Raw genomic sequence first — 19304 nt, 5'->3', positions numbered from 1 at the left:
CATATTTCCGCTTATCGTCTACGTTCGATAATCTTTGTAAGTACGTAGTACGAAATATGTAATATCAATCGAAACCTAAAGAGTTGGTCCCTGTTAATTGGTAAACGTCTCCTGGTTTTAATTCCTGTCCGTCCTTGAACCACCTCAACAAGGGAGTTGGAAAACCCACGACCTTGCATTCGAAGGACACCAATCCTTCCTCCGTAAGAACCGCCTTCAAGCTTTCCATGAAACGCGGTTTCCTGTAGTTCTTTGGAACTTTATCGCGGGGAAAAGTAGGAAAAGAAAAGTAATTTAAACGATAGAAATCGTTCTGGCCTTCGACAGATACATCATTCCAACTATATATCATTTCGATCATATACTCACTGATCACAGCGACATGACACGTCGTAAATTGTTTAACATTTTCTACGCTCGTTGCGACGCACTTCCATTCGCCCTCGTCCATGGCTTCGATCAATTTCACTTCTATCGAATAACCACCCAGACCGTCCTCCATCACGTGATACTTTTCGTTTGGTTCTATGCGACCTTCTTGATTGTACCACGTTATCGATTTTGGCCATGGCGGTACGTGAACTACGTATTCGTTGAGAAACGCATACGTAATCGTCAAGTCGCACAACTTGCACGCAAGTTAAGATATCTAAAGTAAGTGGTTTAATCTTACCTTGACACGAGAGTGTTACGGAATCGCCGATTCTACAACATTCGTCCCGGAGTATTCGTTTGAATACCGGCGGAGGACCTGTACTCGTTAACGTGTCCGCTGGCTTTAACGAACCCTCTCGGCTACCTTTACCAACGACGTGTACCTGGACCGAAAAATACCATACGTTTTATCGTACATTTATATTAGAAATATATTTCACCTTTGAAGAGGAATATGCCGTCCCCATGCAATTGTCAGCCTCGCAGGTATAAATTCCCAAAGAAGTAGGATCGTCAGGGTTTGCCGTTAAAGCGAAAACATCGCCGGCCTTGATCTCCTTGTTGTCTTTGAACCATCTCAATACCGGGGTTGGTACGCCAACGACTTTGCATTCGAGCGATACAGTTCCCGTTTCCGTTAACAGAGCTCGAAGTTCTTCCACGAATTCTGGCCTCTTGTAGGCTTTCGGCACTGCACGACAATACATGAACGAACGGTAACAAATTGCTTTGCGAATTTTATAAAAGCTTATCGTTGACGCTAATTACCAATGACGCTGAGATGCGACGTGCACGATGATCTGCCACTTTGATTTTCCGCCATGCAAGTCCAATTACCTTGATCTTCGACTTTTACCGGTGCAACATCGACGCAGTAAAAGTTACCCTCGTGTACAAAGGAAAATCTCGATCCAGCTTGAATAGGTAGATCGTTTCTGTGCCAAGTTACCTAAAGTTATCGCGTTAAACGCTATCAAACATATCTTTTCTTTCGTTCTGTTTTGTTTTTAATACAAAAAGAAAAAGAAAAAAAGAGAGAAAAAAAGAAAAAAAAGAAAAAAAGAGAAAAAGAAATCTTTATAGTATAAAAAAGTAGAAAAGTAAGTTATAAAATAGAGAGGCAGGAAGGAATGCGCGTCGATCTTTGGCGTGGTGCAAGTACATGCGCGTAATAATATACGGTAGCGGCCGAGTAGTAGTAATACGAGGCGCGCAAGAATACGTAACAATTTTCGTCCCCTCGTCTTCTGTCGTCACTAGCTCGGGTCATGGACCTCTGCTATCCCATTCGATTCGTGTTTCCCGTTTCGTCTGCTAGTAAAAGACTAAGAAGTACGAGCCGAAATCTCGGAAACCGATGATAATTCGGTCACGTGTCAATTGCTTTACTCCTCCTTCCGGGTTGAATGTTCGGTTTTTTAAAACAATTGCGGATTTGAAATGATGACACGAAAAAAATCATCTTTGTCCGATAAGGTAAGTCGTAGTCAATTTACCTTCGGAATCGTCGAGCTTCGAATTTCTACGAGGAATCTCGTTCTGGTGCCAACTTTGACCGCGAGGTCCGTCAATCTTCGAAGAAAAATCGGTGGTTCGCCTTCCTCGTAACTGGGCTCGTCAACGCGCAGATGAATTCTCCGCGTTGATCCTTTCTCAAAGGGTTGTCCGATTCTCGTCGCTACCAAAGCATATTGGCCAGTGTCGTCCTTTTGCGACTGTTTCAACGTTAATTGCACGATATTGCCTCTCATTTGCAGTCTATACCGATTCGGTGGCATCGGTCGATCGCCGCGAATGCTACGAAATAGAGAAGAAAAAAAGTAGCGTAAATAAATAAAAACAGGTCTCACGAAGATGATTATATATATATATATATATATATATATATATATATATATATATATTAAAAGCAATCGTTAAGAATTCCTTGAGAGTTCATTCATCGGGCCATCAGAAGAACTTTGCGCAAGATACGCGTGTAGATAGATGCATCGAACATCCCTGCCTTAGTCGTCGCGTAAGCTCGCAAACTCGTCTCTTTTCGTTTTATTGAAAATTTTTTACCGTTGCAATGATAAATCGGTCGTTAGCGAGTCGCGTCATTAGCGGATATTTAAAAATCATGAAAATCCGCCTTCCCTGCTTCCCTAACGAAGAGAAAAAGAAGAAAAAAAAGAGGAGATAGATTGGCATAGCATAGGTAAGATACGTGGTTTCTTATATCAGCGATGAAAATACTGCGGCACACTAACGTAATATTGTATCTGGTATTTAAACTTCCGCTCTGGTGCAAATGAATAAACAGTTTGGAAATGTTATGGTTCGGCTCATTCCACTGGCAATGGTTCTAATTCGAAAGCATCTCAATGCTCATACCTCAAATTCAGGCGAAAGAAAGAGATCGATTAAAAATACTCACGAGATAAATTTAAATTCGTCAATTACGTTCGAGAGGAAATATTTTTTAATTAGTCAACCGACTAAAGTTTTTCGACGGAGAGTTCGATGATCTCTGAATCGATGAAGGGTAGTAACACATACGACCTTGACATTGCAAATGGAAGCAATGGAATTTTGACGTCTTGTCAGGAAGAAAGAAAGAAAGAAAGAAAAAGAACAGTCCTGAAATTATGATCCTTTACGAATAAATAACTCGTTCGATGCGTTACTCGGCGATAATCCTTGAACGGCCCTTGTTATTGAAATCTTATAATTAGCAGCTGTCTAAAGGAGAACGGTAAATAAAGTGCATCGGTATTCGATCGAAGCAAAGCGTGCCTTTGACACGTTTCAAACGACGCCGGCCTCGAAACCGGTCGTTATTTTAAGATTAACGAATCAGTCTTGTCATCGAGCTCTTCGAAAGGAAGGATTGACGAAAGCTAAAAGAGATGAAAAACGAAAGAAAAGAAAATCGTTTATCGCTCGAAGAATCGTATATCTGTGTGCGATAAATGCTCAATAGTCTTTTGCGTCAGGGTTGCGAACTATTGCACCACATATTTTCAACGATGGTATTTCTATAATCACCGATGGATTTCACTCGGACAAAATTATCTCGCCTCGATAAATTTGAGAAAATCGATCGATACGAGTCATCGGCGATAGGTAGCAATAATCGACGATAATAATGATCGAGTTGAAGTGTTTTAAATGTACGCGTGGTTCGTTCATTTTCCGTTGTTGCTCGCTTAAAGAGATGACAAAAATAGGGCAGTAGAGCAATGCCAAGACGAGGTGCGTTGGACCGTTTATACGTTTGTAATACGTTACTCTGATGTAGACCGCTAAGAATTTTTATTTAAAAACGAATAGAATAGCGTTTTAACGATTTTATTCGATGAAAATGAACGATCAGTTCGTTATCGTGTCATATGCGCGATCGTTTAAGAATCATTACGAGACAATGTGACGAGATCTAGTGACCAAACTCTAGACGTCTAACCGACGTCATAGTCATATCATATAGTTCTCTAGAGCGAAGGAATTCCGATATTCGATCGTATAATACTTAATAGGTAGGAAGAAATACATTCCCCGTGCCGTTTGACATTTTGCGCGGGCGCATATTTATCTAAGTACTTGGCAGAACGCAAACTCAGAACGCAAAAACGATTTTACACTCGTGATCGCGTTTCGATCGTAGCCGTAATCTTTGCGTGGTAAACAACGACATAATTAAATATTTAATCTCGTGTGATTTATTAGGTGTTTATTTTGTGTCTCGTTCATGCAATAAATCATGCGATTATCATACCGGTATCCCGAGCCATCGGAGGAAGTTCCTCTGACAGGTTTGCCATTACCATCGGCGCACTTACAACAATCGCTTCCCATTATCGAACATAGATTCGATCAGTTTTTAACTGAAAGTGCACCAGATTCATCCATCGAATTTAATATATTCACGGTTTCAACTCGTAAGACGCGCAAGAAACACTAATTGACAATATAACATCGTCGATAGGATAGCTCTTCCTCGAGGCATCTCTATAGACATCCTTTTCTATTTAAAATGCGATTTCGATGATAGTCTCTAGAAAGCCTACGGGTATTCATCGATATTTCGATCGACACGACTACACTCTGCTTCGCGAGTGTCATCGACATTTATATGGAGATCGTATGTTTTCGAAAAATTTCAGATCGAACGCGTCGAAATTTACAAATTCACTAATTTATGAGCGTAATGTTACGCGTAGATCGAATAAAGAGGGAAAAAGGAGGATAATCGAAGTAAAATTGGGAGAAGGGTGAAATCGAACGGAGGAGGGAGGCGCCGATCGCCGAGCGATCGAGCTATCGAGATATTTGTCGACGTAAGTCGTTAAATATCAACGACAACGTTAATTTAGATTATCGAAGGGTGTATTAACGATTCTCCTTTTTCCGCTCGACGCTCGTCGATCGTCGCGACGCTCCCTCGAAAGACTGATAGCGAGTTGGCAGCCGCGGATAGTCTCTACCCGATTTTCCACCTCCACGATTGCTTCCTTTTTGACTATATAGACTAGGAGTAGGAGACTAGACGAATAGGTTTAGAGCGCCTCTTCCGTCATTTCGCGAAAATCTCGAGCTCGGTCGAATTTAGCTCGTGCCAAGTCGAAAGCGACATAATGGTCGGACGGTTACAATTAGAAAGGAAGAAAGAAATACAGACAAACGGATAGAAAGGGAAAAGCGAACGAATGAAGTAACAAAAATAGACGGTCACAATGAATAATAGACGGACAGAGGGGGAGACTAAATAAAAAAAAAAAAAAAAAAAAAAAAAAAGCAAAACAAAGAAAAAAATTCGGAAAAAAAACATAAAATGACATCATCGAATCACCATTAAATTTTCCCTCCACGGAGACGCGATGCTCCGATCACGATGAGAAAGAGAGAGAGAGAGAGAGAGAGAGAGAGAGAGACGCACAGCGAGATCGCGTGCGAATGGTCAGGGATCAAGATTCTTTCCATTCAACTTTTCCGATCGTCGCCACCTAATCTTCGATGCCTAAATCGAAGGCACGCGATGCGGCGATCGTTCATCCGGTCACCCTTCTCGTCTTATTTAAGCTACGAGGCTGGATGAGATCATAACTCTGTGTTCTAGAAATAGGCGAAACGAAAAGTGAATACCGGAGTGAAATTCTTTGCCGTCTCGCAATTAGATAAAACTAGGATTTAGCGCAATTAAAGGAAAACTCGATAGCCCCGGTGTCGGAGCAAGGAGATACCGCCGAGATCTACGACCCTGGCATTGGAACGCTACCGCGAATATACGAGTATGTATAGTACCGAGATATATGTAAAAGTGTCGTTTCTAGGATCGTACGACGAATATAATTCCGTTCTTCGCGAAAATTAAACACGAGATGGACAAAAATAAACCGCGTTTGATCCTTGGCACGTTTCAAGGTTTTACATTAGAAATTAGGGCCAATAGTCCAGAATGAACGATAACGCGTAATCGCAGGCGATACCATTGGAATATAATAGACATTGGGTCTTACAATTCCAGTTGCAAATCGTCCGTATCGTCCGTAGATTTCAGTTTCATTTGAACGACGATATCCTCGCCGGCGCGACCTTGCACCGCCAGGATTCGATCTTCCTCCTCCCATCGTGGTGCTATTTGGATTCTAGATGTACCATCTGCAAAAGAAAAGAAAAAAAAAGAATGCAAATTATTGAAAAACATTTTACGCAAGAATCTTCTTGATATTTCTTGCGTTTGTCGTACGATCGGATGAATCGACCAAAGATAATGCGCTCTCGGTGTTGCTTTGAGGAAATTCATTATTCGAGAACTACCTGATATTTTAAGACTCACGTGGTCCGCAAAATAGTCTACGTGTGGCAGTATCTACGTGCAAAACTGTAGCATAAATATAGATACGTAGAGAGAAAGCACGATAAAAAGAGGAAGAGGGGGGAGGGAGAGAGAGAGAGAGAGAGAGAGAGAGAGAGAGAGAGAGAGAGAATAAAGCGAGACGTTCTCCAAATTTTACGGCCGTATCTTTCGCGAGAAGACGATTTTCTTTCCCGAAATTTCACGGCTGCACGATCTTCTGTCGCGGAATTTTAGTCGTGAACACCGACGGCACGCAAACCGAATCTGTAAATAAATACATCGAACTTTCGATAGCGATCGTCGTTCACGATTATTCGTCTTTCTCGCAAATTTTCATTGGCTACCGGTATACCGCAAGATTTAATGCAAAAAGCAAATCGCTCGCATTTATTTACAATCAGATATTCGCCTATAGATCATTGCCGGGTAAAATTAGATGCTTGAAGTGTTTTGTAAATTATTCCAAGCATTCCGGCGAAGCGTGACATCCAAGTGAATTTTTCCGACTATCTTGGCGCAAGAAGCGTCAATATTCTTGTCGCGCAATGTCAATCGACCAGAAAGAAATTTTACAGATCTTACCTGTTAGAGTCATTACGTTGAGCGTTACGAGGACCGGCTCGTCCTCGCATTGACATCACTCGTTTATCGCGGAGGAACTACCTGTCCTCGGTCTCTCGGTCGAGTCGAACCACCGGCGCACCACCACCGCCACTAGCAGCATCGGCAACGGCAGAGCAACAGCAACAGCAGTAGTCTCTCTTCTTCTCCTCTCGCACCGAACGTCTGCTGACCCGAGACACGCAGCACACCCTATGCCACGAAATTCAACGGCAGGAGACCCTGCTCCGATCTAAAATCGGAGACAGTACTCTCGGCTTCGTCGTTTTAACGAAACGCGCACATGCGCCGTACGTGGATCCCGCATTTCTCTGATGTAACTTGCCAGTGGCGGCGCGGTCGCGGCCTTTCCTCCTTTCCCTAATATCAACGCAACATTTTCCTTCTTTTTCTCTTTAAACTTTGCCTATATCCGTATCGCTTCGCTCTCCTACTCTCCGAGCTTTAGCACTTTCCCCGTTCGAAAATGCATATCACGAGACATCCCGTTTACGTAGACGTCCTTTCAAAAATCCTTTCCATCTCGCCCATAGCTGCTATATAATTATTACACGCTAATCGCTTGAAATATTTATTATCCTTTATTTCTAACCAATTATAATATATAAAGTATTCGGTTCCGACCGAGAGATCGTTTCGGCAAAAAAAGAAAAAAAAAAGAAAAAACAACTCTCATCGCGACGAAATCCAATGGCAATCTAGGGGTTTTATTTCGGATCCCCAAATGTCCGTAGCAATTTTAGAATGTTCAGACATGCCGCTATTGGAGTTCGTTCTCAACGCGAATGACCGGCCGAATTATTGGATACCCAAAAGGAAGAAGTTACGAAGACGTGAGATTTTTATAGACTCTTGCTCGGCACAATTTTCTATCTGCTCGGCAGATAGGAAAGAGAAAAGAAAAAGTAATTTTATCGTATCAAAGATTTTCCTTCCAGGAACATACGTTTGATCGAAAAGATTGGCACTGGTTGAAAATAACGAAAGTAACGTACGTACACGTTTATTGAAATTTTAAATAGACAATAAGAATATTAAGAATAAGCAACGATGATCGTGGCATCGGCGAAAGATAAAGATATAATATCGTAATAATAAAACGACTTTTTGTTTGATAAATTACATATATTTTCTTAGGTAGTAATAATTTTTATATACTCTTACCTAGGTATTTCCTCATAAAGCATACAAATAAGATATAATTCCGTGATAAAATGACGCGTTCGTCTCTTCCGTCTGTTCCTTTAAACGAAGTCGTATTGTACGAAAGTTGGACTAGAGAGCGAAATAGGACCGATTAACGCGTATAAAATAGAGACTATCGTTCGCGCGATGTAAACTGAAAGATAATAAAGATTTGTTAGACGGACATATTAGAGAAAAAGAGAAACAATGAGTAATACGAAGGAGCTCTCCATTAGGTACGTAAAAAATACTCTTCTACCGCGCCACCTTTCATTCGATTTATAGGATAAACAATCCATCCCCTACCAAGAAATAAACGAAATGATCCTACGATCCGCGATATCGCGAACATTCTAATTGGTCAGTGCTTGCGTTTGGAGGACCACCAACGTCCCGATATACGCTCGCGAATACCTTCTTGGATACGCCTGTAAAGAAGAAGGGCGATAAAGGGTATCGCCATAGTCTCCTTCTTGAAGAGATAAACGTAAACGGCGGCCATAAGAAGCGTCAGGTCGGTTATATAATTGACCGTCGACTTCACCGTCTTTCGAGCTTGAAGCGCAAGACGTTTGTCATTGGCACGATCGGTCGAAGACGAGTCCGGATAATATTTATCGATATCCGATCGAATTCTATTCTGAGCTCTGTATTTTTTGCTCTCCAATGCCCTTTGCAAACGTTCGATCTTAAGTTCGGCCGGTGTAGTTGCCCTTTGCCTGTCTCGCGAGCTCGATCTCGAGGTACCTTTTGTATTTCGTGAGCTTCGATCGACGGATCTCTCTTTAGCGAATCCTCGTTCCTCCGACGTTGTCCTCGATCCTGGTCGATCGTTTCTTTCTCGTGACAGATCGCGTACTCGGCTTTTCGAAGACGATCTCGAATTAGTGCCTCTTTCGACGGAAACGTTCCTCGATCTAGAACTTGGCGATCTTGTTCTCGAAGAAGCTCTGCTCTCTCTCCTCTCTTTGACCAGTGACCTCGTGTCTCTGGAAGGGGTCGTGCCACGCGATCCAACGCTATTCTTTCTTCTACCGATCGCTTCGCCACCGGACGATGCTTCTTCGTTCCCTCGAATCTGTTTGCTCGTCATAATATCGGATACTTTGTTCTTACTCGGTCCTTCGTTTCTTCGATACTCCGAGAAGGAGCCCCGTCTCGAGGTACCCTCCTCCTGAATCCTCGTACTATGGCTCGACGAATGTTCACGTACGATCTCGGTGTAATGACTGACGACTGCCATTCTTGCTTCGACGTCGGCTTCGTTCGAAGTCTCCTCTTCGGGCGTTGCCGAACGCATTTTAGCTTGTATTCTGCGATTCTTAGCCGCTTCTCCGGCCGATAAAACGCTATCGGTATCTGATTCCGACATGACGCCGGGTTTCATCGTATCGTAATACTCACTAGTATCAGCCAAATTAAGCTCCCTCGGATTCGACGCTTCCTCTTGTCTAACGGGTGGTACTTTTCTTATCGGTTTGTCAGGTGGTACGGCTTTGCCAAATTCGTTCGTTCTTAAAGTACCATCTTCCTTGGGTTTCTTCAGGATCGACTTCGGTTGAACGTTCGTAGGTGACAAGGGTGGTTGAATCCAAATCGATGGAACCGTCGAATCATTCGCGATCGAAGCCTCAAAGCCGTATTCGGTAAAATGTGGCTTGTCGAAGCTATCGAAGTGCGGGATTGGTCTTCCTCTCGGATGATACGTATCTTCCTCTTCCATAACTTGTCTCGACAAAATTCTTTGCTTCAAATTTTTCAAATCTTCGCTATCGGCGCTGCTCATTTCTTCGGACGATTCTTCCGACGTCTCGACACTTTCCTCCTCCTCCTCCTCCTCCTCCATCCGCTCCTCCTCTTCCTGCACTCGCTCGTCCTCTTGCTTATCCGACGCGACCTATATATATATATATATATATATATATATATATATATATATATATATACACACACATATATATGTGGACACACACAGATGTTACATTAGGTTAATAAAAATATCTTGTTACTTTTTATACTATGGATGACTCTGAAAAAGCACGACGAACATTGCGAAAAGCATTCGTTCGAAAGTTCGTCGATTCGTTTCAAAGTCACACCGTATTGTTTTATCGACATTAGCGATAAAACAGACTCTGAAATAGACACACCTCTTGAAACGGAGAAATCGTCCGATTGGTGGAATCAACTCCCGAGTCGACTCCCAAGCCTATCGATTTCTCTACCAAAGTTTCCTCGAGCAAAGGCACGTTGGTTTCGTGCCATCTGCGCAGACGTTCAGCTCCCTCCTCGTCGCTGCTCCTCCTCCAAGGTCTTGCAGTTATGGTCTCTTCGACAGTAGGTAGATTAGGATCGGATCTAGCCTCGACGTCCGGTAAGAGCAACGGCGAAAGAAGCTTCATAGGTTTGTAGACCCCCTCGACCTGACCCTCGCTTAATCTTCTGCGAGTTTTCTTAGCTTGCCAAGAGGAGATCAGATTTTGTACTGTTCCATCACCAGAATTGGACAGCTTTCTTCGAAGAGCCGAGGACGTTTTCATGGTTTTCCAAGCTCCTCCCATTTCCAAATCCTGTCTCACGATGGAAGCCAATTCTCCGGTTTTTCTCTCCAATTCTTCCTTTCTCTTCGCGCCTTCCGACTCTTTCTCAGCTTCCATGGCTTTATAAAAACGTTCCATGGCACGTTCGTGTAACATTTCCGTAGAGCTTACCGCCTCGCGCATTATCTCTATCACTTCGTGTTCTCTACTGAACAATTCTGGAAGAGACAGAGACATTGGCGGCGGTACCAAATCCTTTTCGTCTTCTAACACCTCCGTTGTATCTCGTCCTAAAAGAACATGTCAATGTATATCCAATGTATATACGGGGATAAAGGGAAATCAAGTTAAACGGCTCGATAGATTAAGATTTCGATATTATTCGAATTAACAGGTTTATTCCGTTAAATGTTAACCTGTCAAACCCAATCCTTTATTATCCTCCTTATTCTCGGCTTCATCCTTCGGATACAAGACCAACATGAATTCTGAACTATCGTGCAATATGTCGTTGTTCTCTCTAGGCGATGCCGTCAATTGCATCGCATCGGCGTCATCGGTCAAACCATTTTGCTTCTTCAAAATTGATATAGGCCGGAGAAGCGGGGAGCGTGACCCATTACCCTTTTCCTCGAGATTCTCTCGAGTTAGAGACAACGAAAGAGGGGACAAACTTCTTTCTCTCGACAGTGACGAAGGACGACCGATCGAATCGATTCTAGGCGATACTGAGATCGCCGTCTCTATGTTGTCGTAGGACGTCGGTGACGTTGGTCTTTTCTTCGTTTCAACGGCAACTGAAACTGTCGGGGACGTTGCTCTTTTTTTAATCTCCGAGCCTTCCTAAATAATAATCAATAATACGATCAGACTTAGTACGAGTAATGAGACGCGATCAAATATATTTATTTATCTTGATAACAATCGTAATCGACGATACCTGCGATTCGTTGTTAATTTTCCCAGAGGTAATATCCTGTCGTATCGTACGACTCTCCGATCGATTTTCGTATCTGGAATGATCTCTCGACCTAGCCGGTGGTACAGGCGGTACGGTTCTTTCAACGTGTATCGTGGTATCTGGACCGAAGGTGACTCTACTGTCGACTCTCGATGATCTTTCCATCGACAATCTTTGTGCCGACGAGGATCGTCCTCCGAAAGGAGATTGCCCGTTTGTCCCTGCTTCTTCTCTCGTAAGGCTTCTGCTCCTCGGAGCTGGCTCGATGAAACTAACCTCGCGTTTATCGCCACGCGACCGACTGATCTCCCTTTGGCTCTGAGACTTTCCAGTTAATTGCGGCGACGTTGCCCTATTTCGCACCCGACAATTTCGTTATTTCAATTGTTTTCGTTAAACGATCCCGAACGATGATCGATTTAAAGCTGGTCGACCATCCTTTCGGATATTCGATTCGTTCGGTTCCTACCCTTTATTTAAATCTGGAATGAAGATGATGTCGCTTTCTTCGCTCGGATCGCTCACCCCATATGGATTCTCGGCTTTTACCCGAAATCTGTATTCCGAGCCTTCGAGCAATTCGGTCAGCGTTGCTGCGGTCTGACGGCTCGTGGTTGCTTTCAACCATACCTCCCAACCGATCTAAGATTGCGCGTATGTGTGTCATTGTTGAATTATTTCAAAAACGAGGAAAGAGAGAGAGAGAGAGAGAGAGAGAGAGAGAGAGAGAGAGAGAATGAGTAAATATTAAACCGCAGGCCGTTTCCTTACTCTATAATATTCGACGATGTAAGTACCGATCTTACAACCACCATCGTCCTCCGGTTCCTTCCAAGATAGCGTGACGGATCTGCCCAAAGTCATCGTGACGTTTACCTTTCCAGGTGCAGCTGGTCGATCTATGAGGAAAACAATAGGAAAACTTTTTAGAAAAGTCTTGAGAGAAGATCCAGCAACTTTTTTCATAGCGTAAACCAACCTGTGACGGTAACGAGAAAAGAGGATGAATCCTCGCCAAGTTTGTTTCTAGCCTTTACCGTGTACTCTCCTCTGTCGAATCGCTTTGCGTCTGGTATTTTTAAAACCGATTCTCCGTCCATAGTTTCGAACAGATGCCGCGTGTCCTGAGAAAGAGGTTCTCCATCGTGAAACCAAGCGACCGTAGGTGGTGGTCTTCCAGCTAAAGATACCTTCAATCTGATCGTTTCGTCCTGTTCGAAAAGGAGACCGTCCTCGTACTGCCTCGGTAGTCGTATCTTTGGAAACGCTGAGAGCATGCGAGATAAATCACGGTGCGTCCCATTTTTAATCATAAAGCGCGTCTTACACAAGCTTGATTCGTCACCCTCGATAACCCACTAACCTTCGAGAATCAGTCTGGCCTTGGTACTAACGTGACCAGCTCTATTCGTTGCGGTACACTTGATTTCACCCTCGTCGTTAAGAGCTGTCTGATGAATAAGTAATACACTTTTTCCATTTTCCGTTAAGATCCTCGTTCGTCTACTGCTAAAAATTTCAAAGCCGTCCTTGAACCAAGAAATCTTCGGCAAGGGAGTTCCCGTAAATCTCACTACGAATTCCGCCTAAAAATATATTTTACTTTCCATGGGGAGAAGTTCGTGGATATTTGTATGCCTCCAAAGGACGGAGTAACTTTTAACAGAATGCAACACACCTGTTCGTTCTCCAAGGCGATCAAGTCGCTGAGTTCGAGGTCGAACAGTGGGGCTGATGCAGCGGCTCGTTGCAACGTTACCGTCAAGGGATCCGACAGTTCGCTAGGAGCCGACAGACCCACCGCGTTCTGTGCTCTGACCCTGAACTGGTAACGCCATCCTGGCTCAAGACCGCTCAACGTTAGTTCCGGAAAAGTGCAGAGCCCGGGCTTACTACGCACCCAATGAGCCGAACCCATTCGCCGATGTTCAACCAAATAACCTACGATGGCCGATCCGCCGTTACTGGGCGATCGTTCCCAACGTATTCCAACGACGTCCGGTTGCGTATCGTCCGTTCCTGGTATAAGAATTGGCTTGCCCGGAGGTGCTGGCAATCCTGACAATAAATCGTACGTGCGTTTATTCTATCATTTTCAACTGACAACTATCAAGGAATAATAAATTAACGATTAACGAACAGAAACTTTTCATGGGATCTAAACGTGCGATCCCTAAACGTGGTCGAACCCAACGCTTCATTAATGATTTATAGGGGGAAAAAAAAAAGTATGAAAATATTAGAAAATTAATGTAAAGTTTCGGAAAGAAAAGGAGGATCGTTCGCGCATGCCAGAACGATGCTTACGTGCTTGTCGCGTAGAATACCCGATCTCTAACACAGGTTTGCACGTGGCGTTCCTAAAATAAAATGTGAAACGTTTGGCAAGCCGAGGGCCGCTAGACCACCGCCTAGCTTATGCGAGAGGAGCTAAACCGATATCGGACACCAACACGTTCTGTCTACGATCGTCTCCTACAACACAGTTTTCGCGTACCGATTTCTATACTGATCTAATACTATTTTCGTTACGATTATCTGACCTCAATCGTTTGCCTCGTTATAGCGACCTTGTGTAAATCGATTCTTTTATTTCCTTCTTATCGTTTCCTGAGAATATTCCAAATTGGCATTAAATCTTGGAATTTCTAGTATGCTTGATGGCTCTTCAGAAGCTACGATTGCACAATAATCGAATACGAAGCGATACGTCAAGTCGACCTTATATTTTCGTACTCGCCCCATGCGTTAGACGGATAGCTACCCATCGTTAAAATAAACATTCTCGAATCACGCTAGTTAATTTTAGATCCTCGAAAGATTTCATGATAAATAAATAGACAATAGCCGATTGAATCTTGAGGCCCCCGAATGGGAAATTTACTTGCACGGGCACAAAAAAAAAAAGAAAAGAAAAAAAGATAAAGAAGAGAAAACAAGTTTCTTTATAACTTTCCACTCTAGTCCTGTTATATCAATTGACACGAGCAATCAGCCAGTTTGAAAAGTTGATGGAACGAACGAGTCCGTTGATCGCTTGTTGAAATGTACGGATCTACCTGGTCCATCCCAACGTGGTCTTTTGGACGAGCTCGCTAGAGAGATGCTCTTGGAATAGTGTCTCTTTGTGGTTGCGTTCCCCATGATCGTACTTCCTCTTCTTTTTCCGCGTCGAGCGTGGCTCGACGAGCGCGCTTTTTCTGGCCAGGGTTTCGAGAGCTTTTCCCGGTGTTATCGGTGCTAAAAGCTCGATGCTCAAAGATCACGATCGGAAGAGACGATAGAATTAACGCTCGCTTCCGCGTTCATCGAACGGCGAAAGAAGGAAGATAAGAGGGCGCCTACCGGAGGATTCGAAAGATGGAAAGAAAAAAAAATAAGGAGCCCGCTCCGTCCTTCGATCTTGACCGAATCGAAGATAGATAGATAGATGGAGAAAGAAAGAAACATGGAGTGAGGGACAAACACAGAGGGAGGGGAGAGAGAGGGAGAGAGAGAGAGAGAGAGAGAGAGAGAGAGAGAGAGAGAGAATGGGTGAAAGAGACTCGGCTCGATATAGCTTGAGGCTCGGTGCGGCACTGCCGGACCTCCTCGTAATCGACGATCGTGGCGACGCCAGACTCTTTCGACTTCTTCCACGTCTATCTTTATTCCGTTCCTACACCTCCCCTTCTTTTCTCTGTCTCTCTTTTTCTCTCCTTCCCTTTAATTCTTCTTTCTCCCCGATTTTCCCCGATTTTTCTCGCATCTAATACACTCGTTGATATATTTTCATCGATTAAAACTTTCATTCATATATTAAGGCCATTTTTATTTGTTATAATATATGTCTTCTTTTACAATTCATTTACATAATAAACGTACATATTATGTAAATGCTATATGTGTATATATATATATATATATAAAACAGAGAATATACCTGCACGTATTATGTAAATATAAAATATATGCATACGTATATGTATAAGTATATATAAAATAATAATGTTCGTAGGATATTTCTTTCTTCTTCTTCGCATGAGTAGTTTTATAAAAATAAAATATTAATAATCAATATTACAGATCCAATTCGACAAACAAGCAAGATCTATGTCTTTTTATAAAGATTCATTAGGAAAATTGGCATAGCTTGTAACTTTAACGTATAAGAATATTATCACTTTTCGTATTCTTGTAGAGATTAATGCGCATAGGAACATTAATATGCTTAAAGATACGTTTTCACGTTGATTTCAATTTTGTACAAATATTATAAATATTTGGAGAAAGCCGAAATATACTTGTGAAACTTGGTTAATTGGTAAATACGAAAAGTTTAACTAATCTATTTCCATGGAATTGGAGATTTAGGACACAAGAGCTAAGAGACATTTCTTGTAATGTCCAGAACAATCACCCTGCAACAGTAATAAAAATTAAACATTTTTATGTAAGATTACACAAAAAAAAAAAAAAAAAAAAAAAGAAAAAAAGAAAAGAAAAAGATTACTAACGGATATGAAATCCTCTAGTGATTCATTATACTCTTCCTTAAAGGCTTCTTTTATTTCTCCCATGTCAACTTCGGAACGCGTGACGACCAATCTGATGAGACGGGTGTCGTCCGTTCCCAATCCTTTCATACTTTTGTACAGTTGTTCGGCAAAAAAGGCAGCTCTGTTGTTCACACATTTTACTATTTCGAATAATAATAATAATACATACAACGTTGTCATTAAAAATATGAAATATAAAGAAAAAAAGAAAAGAATATTTAAGAATGATCAAATAAGTGGTTAAATACGTACCAATAGCAAGGAGACCTTTTTTAATGTCCCCTGAAAATTCATTTTCTATAGCAGTTTCTATAGTATGACCAGTTATACCTTCATACTCTCGGAAAATTTGTTTCAGTTGTGGTACATTTCTCTGAACGAGGACCGCGTTAAACATCGATTCGTCAGTTCCAAATCGGAGTTCGCCTATATGCAACGAAGGCACGTTTAAAATCTACTTTAATCATTTCAAGAACAAAAAACAATGTTTACTCTAATTCATTGATATTGGCAAAAGTTCACATACCAGCTTGTAAAAGAACTTTCGCGTCTTCCATTGCACTAGCTGGGTCTACGTCGAATGATTCATCTCTATTGGCACAGCACAATGAAACCATTAAACGTTTGAAATTTCCAGATGTATCCGATCTTAAATCATCTTCTAAATTTCTACAGTACACTAAAAATTAATATTAATATTCGATGAATACTCAACAATGAATAACAACTGAAAGTATGAAGATGACTATAAGAAATAACTTACTAGCTTCGTAAGCTTCTTTGATAACACGAATTTCATGATTCGACATTGTACATAATATTTCAATAAGCACGCATTCGTCCGTACCGATACCAGACATGGCATCGTGTAGTTCTTTGGCGTAGAATTGCGGTAGTGGCATCATCATAGCAAGAATTAATTTCTCAAAGTTTCCAGACAATTCCGATTTCAAGTCCTTTATCATATCCTAAGAAATAAGGCACGTTAAATCACCATAAACTATATTCCGATTATTTATATATTAACTTACTTTTCCATAAAGCGTTTTAAATTGAGATGCAATTTCTTGTCGCTGCAAGTTACTTCGATTGGCAAGAACATTGATAATGGCCTTTTCATCCGTACCAAATCCTTTCATAGCCTTTCTTATAACTTCCGCGTCAGCTCTGGCGTCAAAGCCGTTATAAGGTACCACCGTGGGTGACAACTGAAATACAAAGATACGCATGGATAAGAGAACTTTGTTCCATGCAACGATAAATGAAATGAGAAAGAAGAAAGAGCAAAAGCCGTTGCATTCAATGTCATTTGATCTATTATACCCTATATTTGTCACGCATATCCTGATAAACAATATCAATCTCACCTTATTCGCATTGCAGCTCCGGGGGGCTGGGGCAACACGACCGGAAGCCAAATGCGAATTAGCGCCATAAGGGGAGTATGAATTTCCTAACCCCTGCCCCCCGTGATAGCTGCCACCGGGGTATGGTGCTGAATTAGATGACAATGACATATTAGGATTCGACAAAGAAGACGAATTTCTATCTCCGAAGCAATGTGCATTTTGTTCACGCGGAAGATTAGGATAAACAGAATTTCGTTGTTGTTGCCGAAAAGAAGAAGATTCGGGCATAGAAGAAGACGGCGGATAAGACGTTGCCTGAGAAGGATATACATTTTGTTGTTGCTGAGGATTATAGGGCATTTGTTGCTGCTGAGGATTATAGGGCATTTGTTGCTGCTGAGGAGGATAGGGCATTTGTTGCTGCTGAGGAGGATAGGGCATTTGTTGCGGGAACTGAGAGGAACTCATAGCGCTTGATACATTAGCCGGACTCGAATGACTTGGTTGCACTGGATAAGGTGAAGAAGCGTATGGAGAATAGGGTTGAGGCATGCCAAATGAAACTGGAGCTGCGTTTGGAAAGCCTATGTTAGTGGTTTGCGAATATGGCGGAGCACCGGGGGCAGAGGGTGTACCAGGTGGAACCCCAAACGACGTCGGCGGTGGTCCACGTCCTGGAAACTGGATCACCGGTGGTGGTCCCTTCGATAACGGTTACAGATATATTTTATAACTGCCAGATATATTTTATAATAATAATGTCATGCATGAAATCAAGAATTATAAAGGCAGAGTGGGATTTTTTATTCTTCATGTATACTGTAAAACTGTATTATATAAATTCTTGCCCGTTGACGGAGCTGATCCGTGTTAATTTCAAAGAAAAAGAAACAAATGATACGTCTGGTGCAAAAACACAAGAGAAAATTAATTGGAAAATTCAACAAATGAATACACTCACTTGATATCCGTAGCTCATCTTATTTTCTTTCTTTTTGTCCAACTTTCCTGGATTCAAGCGGTCCACAGCGGATGATCTGTCGGGTAAAGGACAAAAAAAGATAACGGTAAATGAACGGTTAAACGGATGATCCTGTCGAAATTGATTCGACCTGTCGAAACGAACGGTATTGTACACTTGTAAAAATAATCCTGATAAGAGGCAGAAAGGGAGACGAGTCGGTCTTTCCACTAAAGTCCCCTTCCTTTGGAGAAAAACGCAGCGATGTTTGGTAACGCCCAACGATTAACCGTCACGTTTCTCCCAATGATGTTATTAAACACTCTCTAGCAAAGTAAATTTCTTCAATATACATTTATACTACGCGTAAATCACTTTTGGAAGGTCTACTGCGTTACTTCCATTGAATCGCTTTGGCACGTAAATCACAAATATGAAGGAAAATCGATTCGTACGGGAAGAAAATACCTCGAAATAATGACTAACCTACCGCGTCGAAGCAAGAAGACAACCGTTATACAATCCTACGTCAGAGGAATTCTCGGAAGGAAATGTAGTAGCTAGCGTGGAGTGGGGGAAAAGCGGAATTGCTCACAGTTGTGCAATTACTATTTCAAATTATTATTTCTAATCGTAAGTAAACGAGATACAATAAAAATTCTCTTGTTTATTTACATAGGAACGAAACTCTGAACGTTGTTGTTGCTCGTATCGATCGTCGATACGTCGATGTACCGACGCGACGTCGTGAAATTCAATTTCACATATCGATTCTACCATTCAGGTACTTAACCTTGAATGAACTATCTTAACTGAAAACATTGCTCTCTGACGCATTCGACGTATCTCGTTGGATTAACATTATAATAAAAATG

The 19304-nt window shown here is 42.0% G+C and overlaps 4 protein-coding genes across 23 annotated transcripts in view; 1 reads left to right on the top strand and 3 right to left on the bottom strand.

The window, feature by feature from the left end:
• LOC118440077 (uncharacterized) overlaps nt 1–7110 on the bottom strand; it is a 45743-nt gene extending 38633 nt beyond the window's left edge. For 2 of the 8 annotated variants that reach the window (XM_085664483.1, XM_085664484.1), the window contains exons 1-8: nt 6857–7110; nt 5934–6075; nt 1932–2232; nt 1204–1384; nt 876–1126; nt 674–818; nt 370–582; nt 76–258 (exon numbers count right to left, since the gene is read on the bottom strand). In XM_085664483.1, coding sequence (XP_085520609.1) covers nt 76–258; nt 370–582; nt 674–818; nt 876–1126; nt 1204–1384; nt 1932–2232; nt 5934–6075; nt 6857–6869 — 1429 coding nt within the window. In that variant the 5' untranslated portion in view covers nt 6870–7110. Of the gene's footprint in view, nt 1–75; nt 259–369; nt 583–673; nt 819–875; nt 1127–1203; nt 1385–1931; nt 2233–4192; nt 4840–5933; nt 6076–6856 lie in introns of those variants that run through there. The other 6 variants (XM_085664482.1, XM_085664480.1, XM_085664481.1 and 3 more) reach the window with 6 other exon arrangements.
• Nucleotides 7111–7964: 854 nt separating this feature from the next.
• On the bottom strand, nt 7965–15163 carry LOC146872067 (uncharacterized). Its single transcript, XM_085664485.1, has 10 exons — nt 14641–15163; nt 13260–13639; nt 12945–13167; nt 12561–12848; nt 12353–12480; nt 12051–12223; nt 11561–11933; nt 11037–11463; nt 10231–10910; nt 7965–9977 (listed from the first exon to the last, which is right to left on the bottom strand). Exons 1-10 carry the CDS (start codon nt 14723–14725, stop codon nt 8442–8444), a joined length of 4293 nt encoding a protein of 1430 aa, XP_085520611.1. The 5' UTR covers nt 14726–15163; the 3' UTR covers nt 7965–8441.
• Nucleotides 15164–15502: 339 nt separating this feature from the next.
• Nucleotides 15503–19218, bottom strand: LOC118440027 (annexin B11). 12 transcript variants are annotated; one of them, XM_035862486.2, is made up of 9 exons: nt 19105–19218; nt 18430–18505; nt 17487–18170; nt 17151–17327; nt 16883–17087; nt 16646–16798; nt 16372–16545; nt 16078–16259; nt 15503–15981 (listed from the first exon to the last, which is right to left on the bottom strand). In XM_035862486.2, the coding sequence occupies exons 2-9, from the start codon at nt 18445–18447 to the stop codon at nt 15931–15933; spliced, it is 1644 nt and encodes a 547-aa protein (XP_035718379.2). In that variant the 5' UTR covers nt 18448–18505; nt 19105–19218; the 3' UTR covers nt 15503–15930. The 12 variants fall into 12 exon arrangements, with proteins under 12 accessions (XP_035718379.2, XP_035718378.2, XP_085520616.1 ...); XM_035862485.2 differs by lacking the exon at nt 19105–19218 and adding an exon at nt 18920–18997; XM_085664490.1 differs by lacking the exon at nt 19105–19218 and adding an exon at nt 18916–18991.
• The window catches only part of LOC118440025 (uncharacterized), a 40410-nt gene continuing 40095 nt past the window's right edge, over nt 18990–19304 (top strand). For both annotated transcript variants that reach the window (XM_085664489.1, XM_085664488.1), the window contains exon 1: nt 18990–19062. The gene's annotated coding sequence lies outside the window, so the exon portion shown is untranslated. The remainder of the gene's footprint in view (nt 19063–19304) is intronic.

Source organism: Vespa mandarinia, unplaced genomic scaffold, assembly GCF_050613455.1.
Source record: "Vespa mandarinia isolate Hongniang unplaced genomic scaffold, ASM5061345v1 scaffold_60, whole genome shotgun sequence".
Classification (NCBI taxonomy): domain Eukaryota; kingdom Metazoa; phylum Arthropoda; class Insecta; order Hymenoptera; family Vespidae; genus Vespa; species Vespa mandarinia.
This window is presented reverse-complemented; position numbering and strand designations above follow the sequence as displayed.